At 34.4% G+C, this 12,356-nt stretch overlaps 1 protein-coding gene across 2 annotated transcripts in view; it reads right to left on the bottom strand.

Annotated features, from left to right (window-relative positions):
- PARPBP (PARP1 binding protein) overlaps nucleotides 1-12,356 on the bottom strand; it is a 46,440-nt gene that overhangs the window by 11,454 nt on the left and 22,630 nt on the right. The window contains exons 8-10 of one of the 2 annotated variants that reach the window (XM_070407952.1): nucleotides 7,613-7,796; nucleotides 4,842-5,020; nucleotides 2,750-2,831 (exon numbers count right to left, since the gene is read on the bottom strand). In XM_070407952.1, coding sequence (XP_070264053.1) covers nucleotides 2,750-2,831; nucleotides 4,842-5,020; nucleotides 7,613-7,796 — 445 coding nt within the window. Of the gene's footprint in view, nucleotides 1-2,749; nucleotides 2,832-4,841; nucleotides 5,021-7,612; nucleotides 7,797-12,356 lie in introns of those variants that run through there. The other variant, XM_070407953.1, reaches the window with a different exon arrangement.

The raw sequence follows: 12,356 nt of genomic DNA, 5'->3' as shown, positions 1-12,356 counted from the left end.
CTAAATCCATTTTAATTTGAATATACAGTGAGTTTTCCAATACCCTAAAGGTTAAACCTGGATATTTGATTAAGAATTTCCTAACATCATGAGTATTGGACTGCCTGGCAGCTTACAAAGGTACCATTATAGCAGTCAATTTTTTTCACACTACCTAAGTCCAAATTTCCACTGTCTCGATTACTCCATGTTTTAAAGATCCAGTATTTTCCTGATCAGCTCACTTAAGTTATTAGGTCAGTTAATACTGATGATAATTCTGACATACATGTAAGAAAAAGGCCCATAAATATGACCTTTCGGTTGTGCCTGATGTTGAAAATATTGCTACATCAAGCTGGAAGGAATGAAATAAATTTATTTACAGAGATATAAGGAGGTAAGTATCTCCTTGAAAAATTTTTTAGCAAAAAGGTATAGGGGATGGAGGGAGAAGGAGGTCCTAATATATGGTGACAGAAGAAGATTTGACTTTGGGTGGTGGGCACACAGTGCAATATACAGATCTTGTAACATAGAAAACCACACCTGCAACCTATATGTTCATGTTGACCAATGTCAACCCAATAAATTTAATTTTTTTTAAAAAAAGTTTAAGGGTACTTGTATAAATTGCTTGGAAATGGGGAGAAAACATTCTCTACTGGTTCCTACCAAAACCATTAAGGTTCTGGAAGAAGCTTCCGATTTCCTTCATAGAAAAATTTGTTTGCCCATAATAGACAAGTTTCCTAATAAGCTACACTAAGACATAAGACTTGAAGACTTAAAATTAGTATATTAACAAATACTTTCCATAATGGCTTTAATAGGATTTTATGTTCAGAGGAGTATCTATTACTATTTTTGAATGAGGAAACAAAAATATAAAAAAGTTAATTTGTCCCATTATAATGACATGGATATTTCACAATCAAGTATCATCTACAACAGCCACATTCTAAGTTCTCTAATATTTTCTACCTTTGCAGTGAGTGCTCTTTCCAAGACAGTTTTTCAAGTGTAAATTATATATTCTTTCCATGACAAAAAAAAAAAAAGTATGCCAAAAGAGCAAAAGTAACAGGATAATAAGGTAATTAGCTGTTAAACTACTTTTCCATAGTTACTCAGTAGTAAATATTAGCAACATTTTTTTTTATTTTTCCAAATAAGTACTCTATCTGGCCATGGTTCAGCTGTACACCTGGCTAAACCAATTATTTTCACACTTTGCTTTTATAAAGAATACTGTACTATCAAATATAATCACAAACACCAATTCCTTCAATTCTCTATTGCCATTTAGATTCAGAGCTATGTAGACTAAGCCAGCTCCACTACCAAGTTACAAAAGCAATGTAATTATAATCTCATTAGTATTTAACCATGGCTTTGCACACTGGCATAGAATAATATATCATGGCAGTTATAAGATCTGGAATAAGGTTCTCTCTCAGGATTTTGGTCTCCTCGTTTGTAAATGAGACTGGATTAGACAATCTCTTTTCTACTCCCAAAATTTCCTAAATTTCTCTATAAATTAAATTTATCTATGCATTTTATAGTAATTAGTTGACTTACCAATTTCTATAACAAAAACCAAACGCTTTTCATTTTTTCAGATATTTTCATTTTGATTTACTTAGTTCTAACAAAATATCTAAATGATCTTTAAATGAAAATATTAAAGTCGGTCAGTATGCATAGCAGAAAAAAAGTTAAAGAATTTATATGTTACATTTCTAATCAAGTCCAAAGAATAAATGTGTGTTTTTTAAAATCCCATGCCTTAACTACATTACTTACAGTTAATATAACAAAGAGTTGACAAATTTTATTCACAGAAACATTGTATAAAACTCAATGATGTATTCCACAAGTATTAGTTATTAGCAACTACTAATAATCAATGGAAATATAAGACTTATTAATATGTATAAATAACTAAATGGGGTTGGGAAATATAAATGAAATAGATGAAAACTAAAAGCTTTGCTAATTGGAACTAACTTTCTAAATGGGAATATAAAGAACGTACAATTTAGAGTTCTCGAAGTTGTATCAAGATGAATAATTATTTGACAGTTTAAGGATAACTATAACTTTTACATGAAAAATTTGTTAAACAAATGAATGAATTCCCCACCATAGAAGATTACTTGGCACATAGTAGATATTCAATAAATGTATGTTGAATAAATGAATGAGCTAATATTGAGTCTCATTTTGAAAAATAAGACCCCAAAAAATTTTAAGCTCTTGAAAAACACATTATTGACTACTTATAGGTACAAATGTTTCAAATGAGAACAGGAAAACAAAATGAAAATATAAAGAACAGCTCTAGTCAATGAACCATGTCAAATGTTCTCTTTGTCAAAATCTACAATTAATTATTTCTGCCATTATGTCTTTAGACTGAAATCATGCAGCGTTAGGATTCAGTTTAAGATACAGACATGTAAATGAGAAAACATATTCCTCTATTTTCCCCTTCATTCACTGAGCAGATATTTCTTGAACACTCAGTGGTAGCTGGTACTTATTTCTTTCCTTTTTAGGTCCATGAAATGATTAAGTCAGAGTCAGATTAGCCAAGATTATATAAAAGAAATGTTTCTGTATGTAAATAGTCATAACTCATTTTCCACTTAATTCCTATTGTTCCATGCAGAATGTATATTTATTATACCCAGTTCAATTTCATATATTTCTTCTAAAAATAAAACAATTTCTATCATTTTCATGACAATACATTAAATTGTACCTTAATTTTTTTCTCTTCCATTGACTTATGGATGCGTTCTCTTAGTGGTTTCACCAAAGAATTATTCACTTGTATGGGAGATCTATGTCCAAATAAAGCAAAATTTTATAAACCAAAAGAGCTTTCTAAAATCTAGTTTTCACCCTCTCCTACACAAAAGCGGTTACATAATAAAAGACTACTGAATCTATATAATACTATATAAAAATATCAGTATCCCTATTCTGACAGTTCTAAATACTGATAATTTGCTTAATTAATTCAGTCACTAGATATTTGAGCTTCTACTATATGTAAGCCACTGTATAACATCCTGTGAATAGAAAGTTTATTCATTCATTGGCCCTGAATTCAGGACTCATGAAGTCTAAGTAAAAAAAAAGACACCCACCTAACTAAAATTCAAAATGAAAAAGGCTAAGTGTCATAGCAGAGGAATTCAAAAGAGAAAAGCATAGTTTATAAGAAGAAGGGTTAGAGAAGGCACAATGGAGACATAGATACTGGAGCTTTGGAGCCAGAGAAACCTGGATTCCCCAATAAGTTCCTGTTTGGCTCCACAGAGCCAGAGACGTAACCCCTGTGACTCAAAAAACCATTATATAAGACTAAAGGATAGTTCATTCTAAGCAAGTCTAGTTTATAACCTTATATTGACTTTATATTTATACACATTGTCCTTAATTTTATCATTTCAATGGTGACCATTAAAAATTTACTTTACTATGGAGGGTACCTGTGCACACAAGGACAACGGCAGTGCCAAGGTAATTGCAAACAATTAAAATATGTTTGGCCACATGACTGAATACAGAAAAATACCTCCCTAAAATGGATGTGGGATTAATATTGTTTTAAAATATTCTATTAACACAAAATAGTAAATGGTAGAATGAGAGAACATTTAAATCATTTATATTTCTACCTAAAAAGTAAACCTTGTTAAACAGAAGGTAAAAGGAGAAAAAAACAAAGATTCATTTTCTTCATACTCATTTCTGGGATTCTGACACAGGGTGAAAGCAAATCACTGATAAAATAAATTTCTACTGTTAGGAAAATATTTGGGCATTTCTAAGGTAGAATGTGAAAGAATTATATTATGCCCAACAGTAAAGAATAATCATGGGAAGCTGGTGAAGAAGACAACATTCAAAAGAATTATAGGACAAAACGGAATTATAGATCATTAACCTTTCTCTTCAAAGACAAAAGACAGTGAGGCACAGGAGAGAGATTGCATGAAGCAATCACGCATGGATGTGTATGAACAATTTTAGACTAAAATTAGATTTCTAAAAAGTAGCTCAAGCAGAAAATAGAAAAGATCAAATTATAGGATGACGTTGTAAAAATTCTCCATAATGCACTAAATACAATTTAAAATGGTTGTTCTAAAATTTTTAATGTTTCTATAAATGAACACGCATTAATTAAAAATATTATCAACTTACTAGATTTTGATCTAACTGTTGTCAAAACTGGATAGTATCAATGTCTTGCATGAAATACCAACACTAGTTTAGTATTTTTCTTCACAATGTGAGGAAGAAACAGTAAATGCCAACTCCAATGGGAGTTTGGTGCAATGCTCTCTCTTTTTCTCAGGCAGAATAGCACAGTCCTTAGAGCAGAGACCCCAGGCTTCAGAGAAAGACACCTTTGCTGCTTGCTAACTTAGCTCTCTTGGGCAAATTACTTAACATACCTCTCAAGCCTCTAATTCTTCACTTAAAAAGTGAGGATATTATTAAAAGAGGTTGCTATGAGGGCTGATATAACATAAATGAAAACATTTAGCAAAGTTCTTGACACACATAGCAAAGCAAATAAATATTTCCAAAGAAAAAAAACAAAAAATAAATAAATAAAAGAACACCTGGCATACTCTTACAAAATACACCTTTTTATATATAACTCATATTCAAGTGTTCAATTTCCTTTTAACTAACTTTAGTTTTCTCTAATCATACTTATCTATAATCTCCACATTTCCTACCATAGCATGCACTTGTTTTATAATCAATGAGGTGCTTTTTCAAAAACTCCTCAGAGTTAACATTCACATACATATAGCTTCCACATGACTTACCTGAAAAGTGTAAGAATAGAAGTTGCATTGTGATCAATGGTGTATTCATCGTCATATAAAAGCTCTGCTTTGTTTTTGGTAGGAACACTGGCTGCTTCTTCATCCAAAAGAACTAGTAAAAGTTTCACGGTATCTCTGCCACAGTATGCAGTGCCATGGTTTATGGCATAAGATTTTGGCTTGAACAAAAAATAATTTTAAGTAAACATTATAATCATCCCGGCTGGGTCAATCAGTCACTTTTCCATTTCATGCACCACGGTTCTCCTTCCTGCTCTGTTGTTTAATAAAAGATCATCCATAAGAAGTGGCTTTCAGGCATGAGAACATTTCTCCCTCAAGCCATACTAAAATCAATCTTATCAACTTCCAAAAGCACAAAAGAATACAAAAAATAGTATCATCAAAAAGGAAGACATTAGGTTCCAGTCAAAATAACGTAGGGCTTTTAAGTCAGAAAATTTAGCTTCTACCTTCCTATGCGACCTCCCTCAGGATTTAACTTCTCAGTATTTTTCTCTCTTATACCAAAGAGAGATGAGGTTCTGGTGATCTAAATACCAACCCCACAAATGGCTAGAAAGATCTACTGAAATGCAAAAATGAAAAACTATAGTTGATTCTCATTCATTCAGTAATCATTGATCAGTACATACTAAGACCCAAGCACTGTGTTTGAAGCTAAGACCACCAAGGTAAAAACCACTGCCACAAGGAACCCACATTCTCCTTAATAAAATAAGTAAGCAATAATTGCATTCACAGTGCTCAGTGCTATTTCTAACATAAGGTATACATGGTGCCTTGGGAGCACACAAAAGATAGTGATCAATTTACCCTGGAATCAAGAATGGCTTCATAGAGAAGGAGACACAAAGGCATAGGAGAGAGCAAGGTATTTTCAGGGACCGGGGAGTATGATATGGCTGAAGAATAGGATAATAGAGAGGGAGTTACATGACATGAGCCTAGAAAAGCTTTGTGTATCAGGCAAAGAGGTTATAAGTCAGTCTGTTAAAAATCTCTTAGTTTATTAAGCAAGGAAGTAAAACAATACTATTTAGATTTTAGAAAAATGATGGCAATGTGTAAAACATATTCCAGGGTAAGAATGTTATTAAATCTGAAGACAGAACAAATTAAGAGACTGTAATAATCCAGCTTAAAAGTGAAGAAGATAGTAGCAGTGGAGATTAAGAAAAAGCAGATTAAAAGAGGAGAGCTGGAAAAACTCAGTGACGAGATAGAAGAATAAGCAAAAATGTATGATAAAATATAATACATAAATACATGTAAGCACAGACCCTGAAGGCATTTCTGTCTGATTTTGATAACAACTTACTAGTTGTATGTGCTGTGTAAGTCTGGGAAAGTTGCTGAACCTTAATGTGCTTCAGTTAAATCACTGGTAAAACACGGGTATTTAGAGTGCCTAACCAATAGGGTTGCTGGACATTATACCTCGCTATCAAAGCTCCCCTTTCTGGGACACTCCTCAGCTTTCACCAACAATGGTCTTGGCCTCCTTTCTCTACTTGGCTGACTCAGGCTCAGGTTCGGTGAGCTATAATCCACACCCATACTGGAACTTTAACCAATTATCTATCACAACCTAGTGCATAACATATATATTTTTCATTAGCACCAGATAAGTCCATATTGTTTAATATTAACCTCACAGAGGAATTATTGAATCGCATTTTTCAAAGATTTCTGATTTGGTGAAAAACATACAATTAAGAACCAGGTTTTTTGCATTTTTATTTCTTGTGACTGGAAATGGGAGAGATTGATGCTCTTAATTATCTGAGTTGTGACAATTCCTGATTTATACTGATAGTAATAACCTGGCTGTCATTTGAGCCACGCCAATCATAGGAACTGTTAATATACATGGGATATATGGAGAACAATTCAGCATCTCCCCCATCAAATTAATCTAAAAACATGCAGTTATTGAGAAATATCTAAAAATAGTCCCCAGGGGATGTGAATAAAATAAGTAATAAAAAATAAGCAAAAGTCCTTCTTCATACACTAGCTGTCACAATCTAATGAAAAGGGGCTTTTGTTACTTGAATAACTAAATTGTAACAAATGGATTTTAACACATACTCCATAATTGTGTTTTAGAGCTAAAAGCAAAGTAGAAAATTTTTCCTATAATACCATAGTTATAATACTGCATAATGTTCAAAAATCTCTGTTAAAAAAAAAAAAGAGAGAGAGAGAAGTGAATGTTCTAGGAATATATAGTTAAGAGATTTCTAAGTATAGGAGAAATTCTGAATGTTCACAGTGCGCTGCAATGGAAGTAGAAAATAAGACATCACAGAAATAGAAAAATTCTGTAAAAGAAAAATAAACTACTGAATAGAAACCATTTTGTTGCTTTTCTATTAAGTGCCTAGTACTGAGGTCAGAACCAGAGAAACCAAAGGGAAAATAATTGCTTTGAAGAATAATTATTAAAAAATATGACAGAACACCTTAGTATCCATCAAGAATTATAAATTGCTAGTGCTCCAAGGGATACTGAAGATTATCCAATGCCCTACTTTAACAAATACAGACAATTTGGTCCAAAGATGTTATGATTTACCCAACTCCAACATAATCCTACATAATCCTATTGAGAACTTAAATTGTCAACCACGTAACACAGGAAACACATTCTTCTGACTTAAGTAGCAATAGTAAACCATTTCTACAACAAATAGAAGAGAAGATGTCTTATATAGAAGGATAATAAAATATAAAAAGCTCATTACCCGTGCAGGACTGATGTCAGTGGTGCTAACAGCTAAGTCTCCTTGTTGAGAATTGAAAATATTTTTAATCCTCCAATCCAAATCCTGAGCAACCTCCTCTACTGCTTTACAAAAAGGATCCCTGCTATTCTGGCCTTTAATCACCTGCATCTTTATCACGGAGAGTATCCGACTCCCTGCAATGCTGAAAATGGAAATAAGATTGCCTTTATAATAGTATTAAAAATGACAATGTGTGTATAAGCTTGACAATATAATTCTCAGAGTTAATCAACATACTTTTCAAAGATTATGGATTTGTTCTTAAAAATCAAACAGTAACACATTTAAGAAAAGGATGAGAACCATTAGAAGCAAAATTACAAAGTAAGTCATTTCAACAAGGTAAGTTACTTCTTTATTTGAAAGCTAAAGGGAAAGGATTTAGTTATATATGATGACAGATTCAGATGCAGTTATACATACACAATATACTTAAAATATGTACCTTTCGACACAACTAAGGTAACAAAAGCTACCTTTCACTGAATACCTAGAATCCTACATCACTTTAATCTTAAAACCAATTCAGTAAGTATTATTACCCTTAAATCACAGATGAGAAAATGGTTAAGTAGCTGGGCTAGGAAGGAAGGAGGTGGTGGGGAAGGAGACTGACCTGGAACACGTAATAATGCACTATAGTATGAGAAGAGTGATTACATGAAAGAGGAAAGCAAGCTAGTTAATACGGATCTAAAGCAAACCAGAGACTCAACCAACTACGGCCCACAGGTAAGGTTTTATAAAACCTCCTGAATCCAGGTTTCTTTATACTAAGCCTGAACCTGAGTAAATTTGGGTTGCAGTTTCTGCTCTAGATAACAGACCTAAAACCAATGTGGGAAACGTATAGAGGAAAGGATTTGGGTCCATTACAAGAAAGAAATTACCGGTGTCAACAACAGAAGGGGGCTTTTTTTGAGGTCAGGAGATCTCCATCCCGGGTGGACAGGCTGCACTGTGCCAGTTGAGAAGGCGGTGTGGTCTGAGTGTGGAGTCAGACTACCTGAGCACAAATCGCAGCTCCCTCACTTTCTATCTTGAGTAAGCTGTTTAATCTCTCCATGAAGTTTATAGTGCCAGAAAGGAAATTAGGAATTAAAGTTTTCATCCTCACTGCCTCACTGCCAGACTTTATGTTTTAGGAACAAGCCAGGTTCCCTAACGATCATTGGAAATATAATTGTTCACATTTAAATAGATGGTCCAAGTAGAAAAGGGAAGTTAGAAAAAAACTGCAGAGACTTAATATGCAATAGTACATTAGACCAGTGTCTCCCAAATTTGCCTGATCATCTAAAGCAGCGGTTCTCAATCTGTGGGTCGCGACCCCTTTGGGGGTCGAACAACACTTTCACAGGGGTTGCCTAAGACCATCCTGCATATCAGATATTTACATTACAATTCATAGCAGTAGCAAAATTACAGTTATGAAGTAGCAACGAAAATAATTTTATGGTTGGGGGTCACCACAACATGAGGAACTGTATTAAAGGGTCGTGGCATTAGGAAGGTTGAGAACACTGATCTAAAGCAAACCAGAGACTGGACCAACTATGGCCAAAAACCTGAACTCAATTGTTTCTTTATACTAAGCCTGAATCTGAATAAATTTGGGTTGCAGTTCCCCCAAACCTCCAAGTACCACCCACTCTCCCCCCACCCAAAAAAAGGAAAAATATTCAGGATTAGTTTAAAAGATTAATTCCATATCCTGCCCTATTCAATCACACTCTCCAGAGAAGGCCTTAAATAGTTGCATTATTGTAAAAGTACCACAGGTGATTCTTATGACTAGACAAGCTTGGGAAACATTTTATGAAAAAATTAGCTCCTTGAGAAAGGAACCGTATTATTTTTTATCCTCGTCCAAAGATTTGTATTGATTTTAGATCAAGGGGGTGGGGGAGAGAAGGAGAAATATCCATGTGAGAAGGAAACATCGATCCATGCCCTTGACCAGAATCGAACCTGGGACCCTTCAGTCTGCAGGCCGACACTCTGTCCACTGAGCCAAACTGGCTAGGGCTCTTTGATGCTACTTTTTAACATTTTCTATTTGGTGATGGTGTAAGAAATAAACTATGAAAGATTGCTATTTGTTTAATAACCTTGTGCCCAGAAACACTGTGATAAACTCTACTGTTAATTTTAATCATTTTTCTTCTGATTCTTGGAGTTTTCTTCATATATAATCATATCATCAATTAGAGTTTTACTTGTTCCTTTTCAATTGTTTTATCTCCTTTTTCTTTTTCTTGCCTTACTATAGTGAAATGGGCACCTAATACTATGTTAAAAAAATTATGAGAGCAAGAACTCATTCTAAATCTTAAATATAATGCTAAAATGTTTTACCATCAAGTAGGTTTTCACAGAAACCCTTTATCAGGTTAAAATCCTTAGTCTTAATTCATTTTACACTGAAGGGGTAGCCGTGAAGGATGGGTATGTCCTAAGATGCTCCTCACCTTGGGAAGTCCTTCGACTTTGTCGTCTGTCCCGCAGACATTGGTGGCTATAAGAACAGACTCCAAATCACCAAATTCAGCAAATAGTCTCAAAATAAAAGCTGGCTTCCCTTTTTGACTTCCTTTCTGGCTTTCTTCCTTCCTCTAGTTTTTGTCTGCATTTTCATTGAAATTGCCTGCTCAACAATGTATTTTGAGAAGCATTTAAAAAAAATATGTTATCCAGCATTATTAATTACTGTGAAAGGAAGGGTCAATCAGCCGACTTAGTCTGCCATACAACCGTAATCAGTAGACTCTAGGAATTATTTTAAGCATGCAGGCACTTTCTTTTTCAGCTAATTTTTTCTTAATTTTCAATTAAAAGCACAGACATAACTGGATGAAATATAGCCAAAATGAATACACAATTAACATTATGTGCTTTTTCTGGGAATTAATCTCTAATGGAAACATTTTGGAAAAGATTCAAAAGGGTAATAAAATATGAACGACTGTCTTAGTCAATTATAAGAACAACAACAAAAAAACACCACACCAAAAAACAAAGCTTTAAATATTAGGTAAAGTCACCTTTGCCTCCCTTTTCTCATTCTTTTCACAAGAACAAATATGCTAAATTTTAAAAATAATATAATTCACTGATTGTATTTTATTTAGAAAAAAATATATATATATTAGACCTGTACCTAAGATACTTGTCAAAGTCAATATTTTGACCCCTGGCAAAATACACCAAGCACCAGTGTCATGCCTAGTCTGTTGCTATGCATTCACTATGCACTAGCCAACCATTAACTCTTCAAATATCTGCTCAATAACACAGAGGCTTATTATTTCAAACACTTACTTCTAAAGCTTAGAAACTCCTGAAGTTTTAACTCAAATGACATCAGGACAATTGTGTTAGGCACTAGAAATACAAAATGAATAAAACTTTTCTCTTTAAAAGGTCAAAACTGATCATACGATAGGAGATACTAAAGGAATAGAGAAAGTTTGAGTGAGAAGGGCAGAGAACAAAGAAGTATTCAGGAAGGCTTCCCAGAAGACACATTATGACTATGCTGGATAAACATAATAGAATTTAGGTGAGAAAGGTAAACTGTAGCTCCTGACTACTAAATGCATCACATCAAAGCCTTGGAGCAGAAAGAGAAAAAAAATGAAGCTAGTGAAGAAAAACACATTAAACCCCAAGCTTGTATCAAAACATAGTGACTGAAGGAGAACAATAAGCAATAATAAAGACAAATGATTGGTAGGCAATACTTTAATGTAATTGCCAACTCTCTACCATAAAGAGTGATTGATTGGCTTTTCCTCACCATCTTCATGAATTTGGTAACTATTTACTAAAATAAATTATATATCCAGCCCTGGCTAGGTGGCTTGGTTGGTTGAAGCATCATCCCATACACCACAAGGTTGAGGGTTGGATTCCCAGTCAGGGCACATACCTAGGTTGGAGGGGTTTCATCCAATCAGTGTTTCTCTCCCATAGATGTTTCTCTCTTTCTTCCTTCCTCTCTCTCCAAAATCACTAAATACATATCCTCAGGTGAGATTTTTTAAAAATCTATAACAATCCTATATAATAAAAGCTAATATGCAAATCGACCGAACGGTGGAATGACCAGTCACTATGACATGCACTGACCACCAGGGGGCAGATGCTCAACGCAGGAGCTGACCGCTGGTGGTCAGTGTGCTTCCACAGGGGGAGCGCCGCCCAGCCAGAAGCCGGGATATGGCTGGTGAGCACAGCAGTGGTGGTGGGAGCCTCTCCCACCTCCGCGACAGAGCTAAGGGGAGCGGGCCTAAGCCATCAGTCAGACATCCCCCCTGAAGGCTCCCAGACTGCAAGAGGGCGCAGGCCGGGCTGAGGGGACCCCCCGCCCTCCTGCCCCGAGTGCACTAATTTCATGCACTGGGCCTCTAGTTAAATATAATTAAAGGTGCTACATAAAATGTATCAAAATGCTTCCAAAATATATTTAAATGAAATTCTGAACTGGAAAATTTAAACCAGATTTAATATTCTATAAATGCATAACATTTAGTCCAATATATATAACTCAGGTGTGCCATTGAAGATTTGTTGTGTAATAAACTTGAAATACAGAGTTTTAAACATTTGAACAACTATTTTAAACATTTGAACTATGAAACCTGAAACCTCTTTTTTTCAGGTGAAAGTACAGTATGCATTTTATGGTGGCACCTACTGG

This window comes from Myotis yumanensis, unplaced genomic scaffold (assembly GCF_028538775.1).
Source record: "Myotis yumanensis isolate MYYU_CA2020_CCGP unplaced genomic scaffold, mMyoYum1.0.hap1 SCAF_3, whole genome shotgun sequence".
Lineage (NCBI taxonomy): Eukaryota > Metazoa > Chordata > Mammalia > Chiroptera > Vespertilionidae > Myotis > Myotis yumanensis.
Note: the sequence above shows the minus strand (reverse complement) of the source record. Positions and strands in the feature narration are given on the sequence as shown.